Source organism: Pelodiscus sinensis, chromosome 1, assembly GCF_049634645.1.
Source record: "Pelodiscus sinensis isolate JC-2024 chromosome 1, ASM4963464v1, whole genome shotgun sequence".
NCBI classification, from domain to species: domain Eukaryota; kingdom Metazoa; phylum Chordata; order Testudines; family Trionychidae; genus Pelodiscus; species Pelodiscus sinensis.
Window position 1 is genome coordinate 135,006,570 of NC_134711.1, and position 18,066 is coordinate 135,024,635.

Consider the following 18,066-nt stretch of genomic DNA (forward strand, 5'->3'; position numbering starts at 1 on the left):
ATTATGCATTTGCAGAGGAAGACAGAGAAGTTTCAGTGAAGACCAGAAAGGTTGGGTGAAAAAGGAGAAATCCCCACATCTCTCCACATGGGTAGTTTCTTCGGCCATTTATTTTTACAATACAGAGCTGCAGACAAATGAGACAAATAAGAAAGATCTAAGGAAATGGAAATCAATAGAAAACAATGTCTGAGCATCGGTACTACGTTACGTGCTCAGAAATAGCCGTTATCCTTTAACAAACAGGTTCCATTCTAGGATCCACATTCTGTCTATGCTGCAATTTTAAAGTGATTGACTTCCAGTGAGTTGCATGGGCACATCTGAGTGCAGCAATTGGCCTAGGAATATGTCACGGCTAGGGATATTTCACTGCTTCAGTTTGGTCACAGGGGCCAGCCATACTACAACTCACATTGAGCTAGAAAAAGATGGAGCCCCAGTTCAAAATTATGCTAATTCATTCCAGATCAACAGTTCTCATGAGTCAGTATTTCCACTTCCTTGTACTTTGTATTGTTGTGAGAGTTGCTCAGATCCTAGATTTCCTTTTCAATGGGAAATTCTGAATTACCAATTTTCTTTTCATTCCAAATTGAAATGAAAAAAATATTAAAATTTCAACATTTCCCACAACTCTCAAGTTTTGTTTCAGAAAAATAAAATGACATTTTTTCAAACTCATCAAAGCATTGTTCTCATTTTAACAAGACTGATTTTTGCTGAACTGACATTTTTTTGAATTTTTTTCAGCAAAAATCTGATACATCCCAACAGAATGGTTTGGTGTAGTTGACTCAGATCCTTCCAACAGAAAAACCATTTTGTTGGAAAAATTTGGACAAGTTCTTAGTTATTTACAGCTGTGCAAAATGGGTGTGAAACACTAACAGCTCCGAGTGACAGGATTGTACAATCACTCTACACTCCCATAGCACTGGAATCAGTGACAAGGTAAGATTGAAGCCAGGGGAATATCAAGCCCTTTATTGTTAGTATGAACATTAAACCTACCAAGGACAGAAAAAAAAGCTCTGGCAGATCCCTGCACCAGGTTTTTTGGGAGCTTTGGAGAGATGCTTTCAGAAACAGCACTGCCTGTTGATAAAATATAACAACAATAAATCATTTTTGTTGTTTTTTCCCCCAAGTACTAACTATCCCTTCTATAGGACCTATTTTCCAACAATTATCACACAATTTAAGCATCACATCATCCAAGCATTATTATTTTCAATCCAGATGGGGGAAGCATGGGAAAGTGAGGTAATACAGTTTATATGGTGACTTAGCGGCAAAGCAGAGAATCCGGACTGCCAGTCCAGTGCCACAGTCACATGACCGTGGCTTCTCTCAATATAACAAACAGGGTGTCTAGGTAGGTCTGCGCTGCGTCGAGAGATGTGACTGCCACAGACATCCCAAAGTAGCTTTGTTCCAGTTAACTAGAGTAACAATAGTAGCAAAGTGGCAGCAGCGCAGGCTGTAAAAGACCCTGCATAGGTACTTGAGTGGCCAGCCAAGCCTGCCAGGGCTCCAGTACTATTGCTATTTAATGTAGTGAAACTAAACTAGCTAGGTCAGTCTCCAGATGCTACAGACGCCCTCCTCATTTCCACGCAGATACATTCTATGGCATGCAGTTGGGTGGTGTTAATCTAATCATGAGAGGGTGGTTCTGCACCATCCCACTAGCCATTACCTGGCAAGGGATGTGCTACTGCTTGGGGGCCTGGATGCGAAACACACCACGCTGGTTCAATGATCCAACAGGAGTGATATGTGGACAGCAACAACCAACCGCAAGTGACAAACATTGCTTCAGCTCCCTCAGTTTCAAAGAACCAAGGATTATTCATAGGATCATAGAACTGGAAGGGACCTTGGGAGGTGTTCAAGTCCAGTCCCTTGCAGGGCAGAGAAGGGCCTTGGTTAAAACAGTCTTCATCTGGACGTCTCTCATACAGCGATCACTTGCTGAATTTAACAAGAGGAAATTGGAGGGATGCTCTTACTTTTGGTACAAATGAGGGAGCTCTGGGTCTCTTCCTTTCTGATACCTTCAGGCTGGTCCACAGCAGGGAAGTGCAGAGGGAGGAAGAGAAGAGGAACAGACAACAATGAACAAAATAATTCTGGACAGCACATCTTTGTAGCATCTAGTATTACCCAGGGATATTCGAGGGAAGGTGACTGCCCTTCCAATCTGGGTGATGGGGAATCACTCCCTCCTTCTCTTGGTAGCCAACAGCGTTGGCCCTTTGTGTGCTATTCCCCTCCTCCAGGAAAGCAGCGGGGAAGTGGGCAGGAGAAATTCACAGCTGAGGAGGAGAGCTAGGCACAGCTCCAGCTTTCTCTGATACGGCGGCTGCTGGACACTTCACATGACAAGTTCTGCCCCTTTCTCTTCACCCCTGCAGCATTCTTACAGAAATGGGCCAAAGGCATCAAATGTATAGAAAAGAATTTCCCCAAAGTCTGAGATCATCTCTTCCCCACAGAATTCCCTAGGCTTCCACAGGTGTTAAGAAAAGACAAATTGGCCCCATGAGTGTCTGGTTCCAGACATGGCTGCAATAATATGCCAGATGCCATCTAGTAATGCAAATTCTATTCTCAGTTCCAGCTGGACTGATGGCCACTCTGCACCACCCTGGCTATGTGCCTGCAACCATATCTCATCACCCTCTGTTGAGGGACAGGGGACAGCCAAAGAAGATACTCAGGTAGAAAAGCTTGTGGTTTTAGTGATGGAGATGCCTGGCTCTGGCTCTGGCTCTGGTGACTATAGAAGGTGGTTTCTTTAGACGTGCATGGATGTACGGCTTGAACGACAGCCAAATCCAAGCAAGTGAAGCCTGTCACAAAATATGTGGGACAGTGAAATTCCAGCAGAGGCCATTTTGGTGCAGTGTTTGGCAACTAGTTTGGAGAGAGTGGGTTGAACTTTGATGCCATAACTCCTGTGTGGATTGCAGCCTGGCCCACTACGTCCTCTGACAAGTATCAGAGGGGAAGCCATGTTAGATGCCACAGGATTGTTACTTCCTCTGAGTATCACATGTATTCCATGGGCTTCCCAGGACAGCATTTGCATCAGTCTCAGGGACTCTCTTAAACTGCCTTTACACATAGCTTAGCACTAGACAGGTGAGAAAAATAGAGCTTGTGTTAGACCCGGAGTTGATGCTTTCACTAGATGCTTTGAGAGGGAGAGTTTCGTTAAGCACAGACACTATAACTGACTGTTCTTTTCCCATTTTTTCTCCTCTCCTTTCCCTCCGTGTCCCTTCTCTTTCTCTGCTATTTATTTGGAACCTGAACCCGCTTAACTCCATTCATCTAAAGAAGTGGGTTGTGCTCACGAAAGCTCATGATCCAGCTACGTGTTTTTTTGTTCTCTAAGGTGCTGCAGGATTCTTCACTGTTTTTTAAGTTTTTTCAATTACAGATTAACACGGCTCCCCCTCTGAGATTAGTGAGAGAGAGTCAAATAAAATTTAAAGAGAAGCATACCCCAGAGACACCATCTTTTATTATACCTCGACTAACAACAGGTTGATGACCGTGTCCACGCGTTCCAGTCTTTGCTCCTGAGATGCATCGATCGACCTTGCTTCAGCAGTAACGGTAAAGCTCACATTGCCTGAAAGAAACCCCCGATTTCAAGAAAGAAAATTAATTTAATGCCAATGTAATCCTAGGCTTTTATATTCACTCCTCCTTGGCTGGCCTGAAGGAATTCTGGAAAATTCCCTCCCTTCCAAAGCAGCCAATAGTGTATATGAATTCTGGTCATTGCTTTTACTGTTGCAGTTCATCACAGATAGAATAAACTACTATTGGTGAATCTTGTCTCTGACACTTACAGGGCAGCTTGGCAGAACTTCACCGAGCCCTTTGCAAGTACCAGCAATGTGGAAATTGGAAAACGATGCCAAAAGCTTTGTAATCAGTACAAAATGTAACTTAACAAAAATCCTATTACTCTGGAGACACAGAAGCTTTTCTATTGTTACCTTTGCAGCTAGAAATCTATTACAAGCCTGCACTTTACCATGCTGTAATTTTGGATAGAAAAATTATTTTGGCTTTAGAGAGTTCACAATTACACTATAGAGTCGATAAAATTCTTTACACACCAGGCTTTTTGAATGCAAGATTGAAGTAAAATGATCTCTTGTTTATATTTTTTGGATTTTACAAAAGATCCTTGTATAAAATTTGGACCACAATGAAGATCCCTTTGGGGAAGTCTTTGTAAGTTAAAAAATCATGTTACACTTCCAACATTCTACACATAACAAAACTCTAAGCCATTTAACGTAAAGGCTACATTTGGAAAGAAAATATTGAAAACTTAGAGGCAGATTCTTAGCTTGGACTTTACTGTAGCTAATGGAGCCAATTTATATCAGGATCTAGTTCAATATTTCTGGCACACTTTGTTGTTATTGAAAGATTTCTGAATTTGGGTGCTTTCATGTAAATTTTCTATTTCTGCTGTGGGTTTCAGTGAGCTAAGAGTGTTTAAAGAGCATGTAAAATTCTTTGTTAACAAGGAGCAAGTTCCCAGGTTTGGGCAGAGGTGGGGTTATGTACAGAAATCCAGGACAAGTAGGCTGTGTCTAGACTGGTAAGATGATTTTGTGGAAAAACTTGCCAGCTGTCTACACTGGCCGCTTGAATTTCCGCAAGAACACTGACGATCTTACATGAGATCGTCAGTGTTCTTGCGGAAATACTATGCTGCTCCCGTTCGGGCAAAAGTCTTTTTCTGAAAGTCTTTTGCACAAAAGGGCCAGTCTAAACAGCACAGTACTGTTTTCCGCAAAAAAGCCCCGATCACGAAAATGGCGATCGGGGCTTTTTTGCGGAAAACCGCGTCTAGATTGGCCACGGACGCTTTTTCGCAAAAAGTGCTTTTGCGGAAAAGCATCCTGCCAATCTAGTCGTGCTTTTCCGAAAATGCTTTTAATGGAAAACTTTTCCGTTAAAAGCATTTCTGGAAAATCATGCCAGTGTAGACATAGCCGTAGAATCCTGAAGATGTGTCACATAAAATCAGATGAGCTGAATGGTCTTTCCTGGAGCATAGGAGGACTGAAATGTTGGGAACAAAAAGCGGTAGAATACAGGGGCTTACTTCACTGTCACGTGCCTGCCAATACTGAGGCAGGGGAGATCAGCAGAGCTGCTTCAGTGAAGTCTTGTATGGCTAGCAGAACTTTCCAGAAGTTCCTGTCCATAGGTCAGCGGGTGGGTGATTGCAGGGCCAGATTAAGACCTTTAGAGGCCCTAAGCACTGAAAAGTTTATGGTGCCCCCTATATGTAATTCAAAATAAAAACAATACTAGACCATAAAATATCTTTTTTTATGCCCCTGGTTTGCTTGTGCCCTAAGCACATGCTTAGTCTGCCTATTGGGTAATCCAGACCTGGGTGATTGGATAAACCAGCAGTGGCCTTGAGAATGACAAAGGCAAAGAAACTTACCCAGTTTTTGGGGGATAATAGTCCAGGATGAGGTTTTCCTCTCGTTGGCACACACCCTTGCAGTGTTGCCTCCTGGGGAAACAGGCTCTATCTTGTAATCCTTGGACTCTTTCAGGATGGTAGTGACCTGAGAGAGGGAGACAAAATAATATTTCACTGGCTGTTCTGAGTGCCAGCATGAGGCATAAGAAGAGGGGCTGTTGGTTTCCTCCAGAGACTGTTTCTGCCCTGTACCCACTGAGCCATCCTGGGGCAGAGAGGTACAACACATGTAGGAGGGATGGGGCATTCTTCAGAGGTGATAATAAACCCTGTCTCCGGCCCTTAGGCAGGTCTACAGACACCATTCAAGTAGAAAGTAAACTATACTTTTCAGAATGACTTATTCCTATACCCTGGCCAATGACCTCTGATGGTTGTCTACATGGTGAGGCAGTACCTGGCAAGCCATGGTATGAATCTACAGCACACTAGCATGCTGTGCACTAACTGGCTGCATGGGCCATGCTGCCATGAAAATTCTGTCTTGTGCTTTGAGAACACCAAATGCCAAAGGACAGACCTCTGCAAGGAGGACAGTAGCAGGATGTAGATACCTCTCAGAATGAGTTCTCATTTATGCTATGGTCTGTCTGCACTGAAGGATAGAGCATCAGTCAATAGACAGAGCCAGCATAGCCCCTCCCCTCCCCCCCCCCCCCACACACACACATTGTATCCTTTGGTATATATGGTTGTGACTACTTTCTTCCACTATTTGATCTGAGGAAGTGGGTCTGGCCCACGAAAGCTCATCATCTAATAAACCATCTTGTTAGTCTTTAAAGTGCTACATTGTCCTGCATTTTACTCCATCACTGTGTAGGAAGCCAGTGCAAAGAAGGCTGAGCGGTTGGAATGAGATTGGGAATGCTTCGCTCTTCACTGCTGCTTTCTGCTCTAGCTGCAAGAGGTAACTCCTGCTGGAAACACGACTGAGAGCGGCTCAGGAAGGACAGGGTAAGGCCATACTGTACCTCGATGCATTTGTCCAAATAGTTGAAGGCATTGGCTATTAAATTAAACTTTTCCCCTCGGACAATGGAGTAGGGCATGGTCAGATCGACAAAGAAGGGCTGGAAGGCTGTGAGGGAGGTAGAGGGGGCTATGCCAAACCCAGCCTCCTTTTCCAGGCAGAAGGCGCTGACGTTCCATTCTGTGATGGTGTCAGGGATGGTGAATGAGACACTGGCCTTTCCATTGGAACTAAAAGTGCAAGAGACAAAGTGAGAAGAGAATTGGATCATTCACCGGGTATTTTACAGCGAATCAATAGGAGAGACTCTGAAACCATGTTCTCCTTTCCCACTTCACAGGATACCCCACTCCCTACTCAGAAAATGTGGTTAGCTTGGAGGTACAGCTGAAATTCATAATTGTGACCACAATGTTAGAGCCCTTGTAAGGATGTTGAAGTTGCTCTTTTAAAAAAAAAATTAGAAAAGTAGGGGATTGGTTTAAAAAAAAAGAAACACAAAAGAATGCTGTAGTTTTGCAACCCCAAATATCCATACCCACAAATCAGACATGGCACTGGATGGGTGACATTAAACCACAGAAATATGCACACTCAAGATCAATAGTTTTTAGGCCCTTTTCCTTGCTTTTTTGTTGCAGATTCTATTGGCAACCATGGGAGAATGCTGAAAGCAACCCACAGTTTTTCTTGGTGCTGAAAATTAAAAAAAAGTATTTCCTGACCCTTTTTGCCCTTTAAACAAACAGCCTTTGATGCTATAAAGTTCCAGCAGTGAACTATCAGATTCCAGGGGCTTGGAGCTGGGTAATATATGAGAGTTCATAGAGGCCTGGAAAGTAGTCACATTACAAAACCTTCCTTGAGTACTGGGCAGTCATTCAGGGTATGTCTACACTACCACCCTAGTTCGAACTAGGGTGGTTAATGTAGTCATACGAACTTGCAAATGAAGCCCGGGATTTGAATTTCCCGGGCTTCATTTGCATGTTGCCGGGCGCCGCCATTTTTAAATGTCCGTTAGTGCGGACTCCGTGCCCGTGGCTACACACGGCACGAACTAGACAGTTCAGATTAGGCTTCCTATTCCGAACTATCTGTACGCCTTGTGGAACGATGTGTACAGATAGTTCGGAATAGGAAGCCTAATCCGAACTATCTAGTTCATGCCGCGTGTAGCCACAGGCACGGAGTCCGCACTAACGGACATTTTAAAATGGCGGCGCCCAGCAACATGCAAATGAAGCCCGGGAAATTCAAATCCCGGGCTTCATTTGCAAGTTCGTATGACTACATTAACCACCCTAGTTCGAACTAGGGTGGTAGTGTAGACAAACCCTCAGAGACTCTCTTAAAGATGGGTTTAGCTCTTGAGGCAGGAAAGAAGCAGACACCTTGATGAGGGGGGCTGACTTGTCCTAAGTGGCCGGTGTTCCAATATTCTGGCTAGATGGGGAGGTTGCACCTCTCCTCCTGTGGTTTGCAGAGTCTCTTAGGGTATGCTACACTACAAAGTTAATTCGAAATAACAGCAGTTATTTCGAATTAACTTTAATAGCATCTACACAGCCATACCACTATTTCGAAATAAATTCGAAATAGCAGAGTTCTTATTTTGAATTTGGTAAACCTCATTCTGTGAGGAGTAACACCAAATTTGAAATAGCTATTTTGAATTAAGTGCTGTGTAGACACTTAATTTGAAATAGAGGGCCTCCGGCCCCTCCCAGGGAGCCCTGGTGGCCAATCTGGGCACAACCAGGAAAACTTACTCTCCTCTCCCCCAACCCCAGAGCCATTAAAGGGGTAGACCCTTGCCACAGTGCCTGTGCCAGCTCCAAGCCTGCCAGCCCAGCCAGCAGTGGCCACCGGGGCCCCTGACCCAGTAGCCCCAAAACATGAGCCAGAAATCCATTGGCAGCCAGCCCTCCACCGCTCCCCAGGAGCAGTCTGCCAGCTCCCAGGAACCTGACAGGGGCTGGAGCAGGCAGGCGCCTTCCTGGTCCAGGGTGGAGATCATGGATCTTATTCAGGTTTGGGGGGATGCCCCCAATGTCCATGATCTCCGCACTAGACAGAGGAATGCGGCCACCTATGGCAGGATAGCTGCCAGCCTGGCCACCAAAGGCCACATGCGAACCCAGGAACAGGTTATCATGAAAGTCAAGTTGTTGAGAACCCCAACCCTGAGCCCTGAGCTTCCCCTCCCCCTTCTTCCGTTTGCTTCCCCCTTCCAGTTCCCTCCTTCCAGGTTTCCCCCTCTCCTCTTCCACCCTCTCTCTTTCCCTCTCCCACCTCCTTTTCCTAGTCTCCCCAGAGGTCCATTCCCCCCTCCCCTCAGTTTGGTTCAATAAACCCAGTTTCTATTTTTGAACATACGTGGTGTCTTTTATTTGACATCAGGAAGGGGGGCTAGGGAGGGGTAAGTGGAAGGACATGAGGGAGGAATGGGGCACAAGACCCCAGTGGGGAGGACCAGGGAGGCTCTGAGGAAAGGGATTCTCGGGCTGGACACTCTCCCTCAGGGCCTCCTGGATCCTAACAGCCCCCCAATAGACCCCCTGGATGGCAGCCTGTAGCAAGTGCAGCTGGGTTGATGGCAGCTCTGGCTCCATGTGGTCGAGTGCTGTGGTGTCCTGAGTATGGGCACTCAGGGCACTCCAAGACAAGACTGCTTTGCTGTCCCTCATCGAGGTAGACAAGCAAGCGGGGAACCCTGAGAACTGTCTGTCCGGGGTGGAGGTCAGGTCCCTTTAAGCACGGCACTCAGTTAGCCTCAGGCAGCAGCCCCAAACATTAAGTCCTAACCTGGTGCCCTGCCGGCACTGGTTCCAGCCAGCCTTAACTTCGGTTCAGGGTCCACTCAGTGTGGACGAACTATTTCGAAATAGCAAAATTCTATTTCAAAATAGTTTTTGTGTATAGATGTGTTATTTCGAATTAGCTTAATTCAAATTAACTATTTCGAATTAAGTGAGACTCTGCTGCCCTCTACCACAGGATAGGCACTGGAACCTGAGATCCAAAGTGTGGTAAAGGCCACACAAAGCCATCCACAACTCTTTCTGTTGAGGGTGAACGGTAACAGCTACACTGATAATGACCCTTGGGATTGTCTGCTTGTTAACCCCCTTAAAGAACTCTAGTAGATTAGGGTATGTCTACACTACCCCGCTAGTTCGAACTAGCGGGGTAATGTATGCATACTGCACTTGCTAATGAAGCCCGGGATTTGAATTTCCCGGGCTTCATTAGCATAAGCGGGGAGCCACCATTTTTAAATCCCCGCTGCTTCGAACCCCGTGCAGCGCGGCTACACGGGGCTCGAACTAGGTAGTTCGGACTAGGTTCCTATTCCGAACTACCGTTACTCCTCGTGAAACGAGGTGTACCGGTAGTTCGGAATAGGCACCCTAGTCCGAACTACCTAGTTCGAGCCCCGTGTAGCCGCGCTGCACGGGGTTCGAAGCAGCGGGGATTTAAAAATGGCGGCTCCCCGCTTATGCTAATGAAGCCCGGGAAATTCAAATCCCGGGCTTCATTAGCAAGTGCGGTATGCATACATTACCCTCCTAGTTCGAACTAGGAGGGTAGTGTAGACATACCCTTAGTGAGGTGTGATTTCCCTTCACAGAAACCATGTTGGCTTTTCCCCCAACAAACTATGCTCATCTCTGTGTCTGACCATTCTGTTCTTCACTAGAGTTTCAGCTAATTTGTCTGGTACTGATGTTAGACTTACAGGCCTATAATTGCCTGGATCATCCCTAGAGCCCTTTTTAAATATTGGTGTCACATTAGCTATCCTCTAGTGATTTGGTATAGACAGGTTACAAACCACCATTAGTAGTTTTACAATGTCTTGGAATGTAAACACAAGAGCTACAAGACAGCTCACAGTGGACTGTGCAGCCATTAGAGTGACGACAGAACTGAGGGTCACAGACGTTGCATTTGAATTAGAGAACTGGAATGGGAACCTCCAGCCCTTGCAAGATGATCAGCTAAGTTCTGTACATTGCTGTCTAAGCAGGATCTGAAGTCAAACACTGTTCCATGAGATCCTTCCCCTCATGAGAGAGCTTTCTGCATCTTTCCAACTCCTTTTCCCAATCTCGCTACACCTCCTGTTTCATAAGAATCTCATAATGATTATGATAATTCATGATCACTTTCATTGGATGGCAAACGTGGTTGGACAGGCCAGCAAAGGTACATCAAACCCCAAATAACCTGTGTTGGTTTTACAAATAGACAATGAGAGAACAGAAGAACACTCACTCAGTGGAAACTTCATCCCAAATCCAGGTCTCCGGGAAGAATTTTCGAATTGATGTTATCACACCATTTTTAGTCATTCTGCCACCTAGAGCCAAAGAAAGGAGTTGTATTTATGGTAAAAGTGTCATATAAGGTGGGATGGGTAACAATATCTAATGGGATGTGCCTGGAATCCACTGAGCATGTCTGAGTTGAGGCAATTCAGGGTTTCTTCCCTATGGGATTTCTCTTACTAAGGAAATACTTTTTTTCTTGCAGGAAAATTCTAAAAGAATAAGCAAGTATGGGAGGGGGGGAAACTACTTTCTACTTTCCAACTTGCAATGGTTTCCCCCATTTCTGCAATCTTTTCATTGGTTTCTAGTTGGAAAACAGGAAGGTTTGGAAAGTATTTTCCATTTTTTTCCTGTTGGAAAATTAGCCATGTCCACTGGCTAATTAGAGTAATTGGAGAGACATATTTCCTGTGATCTAAACCAGGCCCTGTAGCAAAACATGAGGCAAGGGATGTAGAGATGACTTCTGGCCCTGTATTCCCTACCAAGACCCAATGGGACCTATCTAAGACTGATCAGTATTTAGAAGTGAGACAGTGACTCATAATTGCCTCTGACTATCATCACCATGGGAGGGCTACTGTGTTTCAGTTGGTTAAAGCACAGAACTGGAAGTGGATCTCTATGTCCTGTTTTCAGCTCTGACACTGTCCTATTTGTTGTATTGAACAAGTGACAGAATCATAGAACTCTAATTTAGAAGGGACTACAGGGGTCACCTGCTTTTACCTCCTGCCAAGGTGTAGGGTTTCTTGGGTCATAAGGGACTTAATGGGCAACATGGATTCACCAAAGGCAAATCGTGCCTGGCCAATCTGATTGCCTTCTATGATGAGTTAACTGGCTCTGTAGACATGGAGAAGGCAGTGGACATAACACACTTTGACTTTAGAAAAGCTTTTGATACAGTGTTCCACAGTATTCTTGCCAGCAAAATAAAAAAAAATTGATCTAATAATGGACGGTACGGTGGATAGAAAGCTGGCTAGTTTAGCGGGCTCCATGGTAGTGATCATAGCCTCCATGCCTGGTTGGCGATCTGTAACAATAGGAGTGACCCAAAGGTTGGTTCTGGAGCCAGTTTTGTTCAACATCTTTATTAATGACCAGGATGCTGGAGAGCAGGAATAGGGGCCAGATTGACCTAGACAAATTGGAGGGTTGGCCCAAAAGAATCTGATGAGGTTTAACAAGGAGAGGTGGAGAGTCCTGCCTTTTGGACAGAAGAATCCCAAGCACTGATACAGGCTGGGGACTGACTGGCTAAGCAGCAGTCTGGCAGAAAAGGACCTGGGAATTACAATGGATGAGAAGGATGACAGTCTATAATGTGCCCTTGTAGCCAAGAAGGCTAATGGCATATTAGGTTGTGGTAAGAGGAGCATTGCCAGCAGATCCAGAGATGTCATTATTACCCTTTATTCGGCTCTGGCGAGGCCACATCTGGAGTATTGTGTCCAGTTCTAGGCCCCCCACTATAGAAAGGATGTGGACTCATTGGAGAGGGTCCATCAGAAGTCATCCAAAATGATTAGGGGACTGGAGCACATGACCTATGAGAGGCTGAGGCATTTGGGCTCATTTAGTCTGCAGAAGAGAAGAGTGAGGGGGGGATTTGATAGCAGCCTTCAACTTCCTGAAGAGGATTTTCAAAGAGCATGGAGAGGGGTTGTTCTCAGTGGTGACAGATGACAGAGTGAGGAGCAAAGGGCTCACTTTGCAGTGGGGGAGGTCTAGGTTAGATATTAGGAAAAAGTATTTCCCTAAGGGTACGTCTACACAAGCCCCCTAGATCGATCTAGGGAGGCTAATGAGGGCAACTGAAATTGCAAATTAAGCACAGGATTTAAATATCCCGCACTTCATTTGCATGTTCCCAGCCAGTCGCCATTTTAGAAATTGACTAGCCCGAAGTAACTGCCTGTGTCTAAATGCGGCAGTGAAATGGGATTCCAAATTAAAGCCTGAAATCGAATTAGCTGGTAAACCTCATTGCAGGAGGAATACCAGCTAATTCGATGTAGGGCTTTAATTCGGAATCCCGTTTCACTGCTGCGTGTAGACGTGGGCAGTTACTTCGAGCTAGTGAATTTCTAAAATGGTGACTGGCTGGGAACATGCAAATGAAGCACAGAATATTTAAATCCCGCACTTCCTTTGCAATTTCGGTCGCCCTCATTAGCCTCCCTAGATCAATCTAGGGGGCTAGTGTAGACATACCCTAAGAGGGTGGTGACATATTGGAATAGGTAACTAGGAAGGTGATGGAATCTCCATCCCTAGAGGTTGTTAAGTCCCACCTTGACAAAGCCCTGGCTGGGATGATTGAATTGAAATTGGTCCTGCTTTAGTCATGGAGTTGGACTCAAAGACCTTCTGAGGTCTTGTCCAACCCTACGATTTAATTTGTCCATAGGTCATCTGTGGTATTTCCACATCTTCCTGGTACACAGAGAGGGATAATGATAAAACTGTGCAAAATGCTTTGAGCCTCAGAGCTGTAAAATGCCATGTGAATGCTAAATACTATAGGGTATGGCATCTAAATTATTAAAGGCCCTATTCTATTTTCTGACACTTCCTTGATCAGATTTTAAGTCAGTAATGAGCTTGGGATAGGTTCTGGACCAAAGAATACTAGAATCTACCCTAGAGAATCCTAGAAATCTTTATCGTCTCCTGAAAAGAGACAGCATTGCAAAGCTGCCCTAATTTCACCTGTACACAAAGTGAATCAGACTCCATGCAGGTGTTTTTGCCATTTATTTCAGAAAAAAAGCAAGGAGGCACCCACTGAGGCACACGGACATGGAGACATGTTCCTTTAGAAGCTGGGCCATGGATTGGCCAGTTCATACACACAGAAGACATGGTTGAGGTACAGGCAGATTGGAACTACAAGGCAAAAAACTGTCTCCAATTTCCAAAGCCACCCCCTTTTCATTCCTTACACATTACCTGCTGCCTCATAAAGAGGAGCTGCACCACCATACATGGGCCGGAAATATGTCGAGCATCGGTCATCATACAGACAGAGGACTGGCTTCCGTATTGTAGAATTAGTAAACACCTTTAAGCCCATATCCTTAGAATAAATAATAATACAATTAATTATATTGCTGTGTATGAATATACCACCAAACAACTTCAGTTGTCCTACATACTGTTCCTTAGCAGTAGTTCAGTCCATTCATGCCACATGTTTCCTCGGCAAGAGGGACACTGCACTATCATGGGGTGCAAATGTAGATTTAGGGGCTGTCTGAGAAACAGAGCTGGCTGCATAGTAATTGATGAGCAAAAAGTTGGACGAACTTAAGTCTTTTAATTCCCAAATCATTCCCAAATCACTGCACACTTCTGTCGTATTCAACATCAGTAAGCATTATTAATGTGTTCATAAAACTTTAATTGATTGTTATAAATTGTTAGAGTTAAACAAGTAAATAAATTGCTTGTAACCTTGAATTTTAAGCACTTAAAGAACCTTCTTCTGTTGTTCTCATAACCATACATGACTTACTGCTCATGTCCATCACATGCTTAATAATATCAATTAATCATTTATCAATCTTTTAAAATCATCTATACAAGAAACCTTAATAGAATCTGTGACAAATTTCACTGAAACTGCCTCCCTGCCACCCCCGGACATGGAACACCCCTGCTGAGCTAATACCAGGAATGAAATCCTGGGCTCACCGCAGTCCGTGGCAAAACTCTCATTGATTCCGTGGGGCTCGGATTTCAATCCAGGTCATTACTTTTGTCATCCAATTCCTTCCTCAAGGCCCTCAGTTACCATCAAGTCAACAATGCATTAGCCTGCTACTAACCACTAACCATTAGAGCATCTGTGGGTGATTTATGTGCACTAAATAGAAGCTACAATTGGAACCAACAAATATCTCCCTGCCCATTCCACTTGTGTGCTGCACACTTTTCCCTTTTCTTTTTTCTTTTTTGTAAGAACAGAAGAATGGCCATATTGGGTTCATATTGCCCAATATCCTGTCTCCAATACTGGCCTTTACCAGAGCTTCAGGGGAGTGACTAGAACAGGGCAATTATAGCTGATCTGCTCCATCTTCTGCTACCTTCTGACAGTTGAAGATTTACGGATTTCCCCTGCACTGAGTTGTGTCCCTGACCATCCTGACTAATAGCCATTGATAGACCTATCCTCCATCAGATCCAGTTCTTTTCGGAATGCAGTTGTATTTTTAGTCATCACAACATCATTTGACAATGAGTTCTACAGGTTAATTATGTGCTGTATGAAAAAAACCCACTTCTTCTTGTTTGTATTAAACTTTCTATTTAGAATTTTATCAGAAAGATTTATGTGTTGTGTGAAGGGTGTAAGTAATACTTCCCTATTCACTTTCTCTACACAGTTTATGATTTCATAGATTTCTGTCATATCTTTTTCTAAACTGAAAAGCCATAATCTTTTTACTCTCTCCTCAGACAGAAGCTGTTCCATACCATTGATCATTTTTGTTGCCCGTCTCATCTGAATCTTTTCCATTTCCTAGGGTATGTCTAGATTACATGCCTCTGCCACTGAGGCATGTCAATTAGACATACTGACATAGTTAATGAAGTGGGAATTTAAATATCCCCCGCTTCATTAGAATAAAAATGGCCACCACATTGTGCCCGTTCAGCTGTTTGTTGGCACGAAGCAGCAGTCAAGGCAAGAAAGCCTTTGCTGACCGATCGCTTATGCCTTGTGCATAAATCCCCACTTCATTGACTATGTCGGTATGTCTAATATACATGTTTTGGTTGGCAGAGGCATGTAGTCTAGACATAAAGAGGCTGTGTCTAGACTACCCCTCTCTGTCAACAGAGAGATATAGATTAGGCATGTTGAAATCGCTAATGAAGTGGGGATTTAAATATCCCATGCTTCATTAGCATACACATGGCTGCAGCTTTTTTGAAATGGAGCTTTTTAAAAAAAAAAAAAAAAAACAGCAGTCTAGATGTGGATCTGTCAAAAAATAAACCCTTTTTTGAAAGATCCTGTTTTCCTCAAAAAAAGGGGTTTACAGGATCTTTCGAAAAAGGGTTTATTTTTTGACAGATCTGCATCTAGACTGCCGGTTTTTGGGGGGGAGGTTGAAAAAGCTCAGTTTTGAGAAAAAGTGTTTATGCTATTGAAGTGTTTATGCTATTGAATGTTTATGCTATTGAAGTGCAGGATATTTAAATCCCCACTTCATGAGTAATTTCAACGTGCCTAATCTACATCTCTCTGTCGACAGAGGTGTAGTGTAGATATAGCCAGTGAGTGTGTCTTCTTTAGGAAATGCCCTACCCTCTGTGGACTCAACCACAATAAGTATAACTGAGCATAATTCAGGAAACCATCTAAACAACAGTCACCACAAGGGCAGACTGGGGGACCCCTTGAGACATGACAAACTTTCCCAATGAATCCACCTTCCCCCTAGAGTGGAGAGACATTGCCTGAGCAAGGCTTTAAGATCAGAGACATGTTCTTCTACGCCTTCATTTCCCCACCCCCCAGCTTTGCCTTTTCTGGAGCCAATACAACAGCAATAATATTAGGGGAACATTCAGAATACGTACCCTGAAAACCTCATAGACGTCCCTGTCACAAGCAACACTCACAGGCACGTAGTATAAGCCATTGAAAAAGGTTTCTTTGACTGGGATGCACGGCTCTATGTAGCCATCTTCCAGGTTGTACCCGTTGTAGTAATAGCCATAATAGTCATATACACGGAGCAGGTTGTACACCTGGTGGGAGAGGGTGAAATCTGGTGAGCACAAGAAAATGTCTCAAAGGTGTAAATTCCTGTGTCACCACTGGCAGTTACTGGGCATGAGCAAACTCCACACTGGACCCTTTTCCCTTAAGGAAGATAGAAGAAGTGCCTCAGCTCAGTAAGAAAACTGTCCTGGGAGACTTCAGATTGAGTTAGACTCACATGCTCAGCCTCTGAACACAGGGTGGACTAACAGTGACTTTGGAAAACTGTAAGAGAGGAAACACAGTGAAGGAGAAACCACCCTGCTTATGCAACTCTCTGCTTTCATGTGCACAGTGCTAATTTGCTCCAACTTGATGAGAAACCACCTCTGTTATGGTAGGGGTCTCTGAAAAGTGACTCTATAAAAATGGTAGCCCGGGCTCTGTTTATGGTTTCCCAACAATTCCAGATTCTTTTCTCAGATTGCCGGCACCACACATTCTCTGGGATCTGAACATCAAGATGGATTCTCTCTTTCTTGAACATCCTCTCCAGTAATACAGACAGTGCAGGCCTTTGGTGACATCTGTGCAGGCCCATTGCTTGTGGTAGTTTTGCACGGCTCTGACTGGTTGGAATTCAGCAAACAATTCTGTTGGGTGACATCTACACCGCAGTGCTATGTTGGGATACCGCTAGTATCCCCAGATAGCTATTCTGCCTCTTTTCAGCGCACCCATTATTTTGAAATATAACGGGCTTGCTATTCCAATGCTCCTGAAAACCTCATTGCATGAGGAGCAGGGAATCTTATGGACTAGCAGGTGTTTTCAAAATAAGGCTTTGTCTAAACTGCACCCCTCTGTTGGCAGAGTGATGTAAATTAGATATTTTGAAAGTGCAAATGAAGCAAGGAATTAAATATCCCGCGCTTCATTTGCATAATTGCGTCATGGCACTGTTTTGAACAAGGGCTGTTTTGAAAGTGAAACTGTGGTTTAGACGCTTTTTTTTCGACAACAGGGTGATTTTTTGAAAGATCCTGTACTTCAGAGTACAGGATCTTTTGAAAAAATGCCCTGTTGTAAAAAAAAAAGTGTTTAAACAGAAGTTTCAGTTTCAAAATGGCGCTGTTTGAAACAATGCTGTGATGTGATTATGCAAACGAAGTGCGGAATAGTTAATTCCCCACTTCATTTACATTTTTGAAATGTCTAATTTACATCCCACTGCTGACGGAGGGGTATATTTTAGACTTAGCCTAAAAGTGCTGTGTAGACGGTACCAAATTTTGAAATAAACTATTTCAAAATTGACGCGAAATAAGTTATGCAATTTGCGTAGCTTTTTTCAATCTCTGGGTGCAGTGTAGATGCATCCTTGGTGATGTTCAAGAAGGAATTGACTCCATCACCTTCATTGTGAGCTGTGCTGGCACTGCAGGGTGCATGGGAGCAAAACTCAGCAAACATGTTTTCTTATTAAAGTGAC

At 44.1% G+C, this 18,066-nt stretch overlaps 1 protein-coding gene across 1 annotated transcript in view; it reads right to left on the reverse strand.

The window, feature by feature from the left end:
• Window positions 1–18,066, reverse strand: part of LOC102459099 (ovostatin-like) — a 68,641-nt gene that overhangs the window by 15,757 nt on the left and 34,818 nt on the right. Inside the window, exons 16-23 of the mRNA XM_075902476.1 lie at window positions 16,451–16,621; window positions 13,808–13,934; window positions 10,794–10,878; window positions 6,514–6,742; window positions 5,498–5,624; window positions 3,543–3,646; window positions 2,016–2,067; window positions 1,015–1,098 (exon numbers count right to left, since the gene is read on the reverse strand). Coding sequence (XP_075758591.1) covers window positions 1,015–1,098; window positions 2,016–2,067; window positions 3,543–3,646; window positions 5,498–5,624; window positions 6,514–6,742; window positions 10,794–10,878; window positions 13,808–13,934; window positions 16,451–16,621 — 979 coding nt within the window. The remainder of the gene's footprint in view (window positions 1–1,014; window positions 1,099–2,015; window positions 2,068–3,542; window positions 3,647–5,497; window positions 5,625–6,513; window positions 6,743–10,793; window positions 10,879–13,807; window positions 13,935–16,450; window positions 16,622–18,066) is intronic.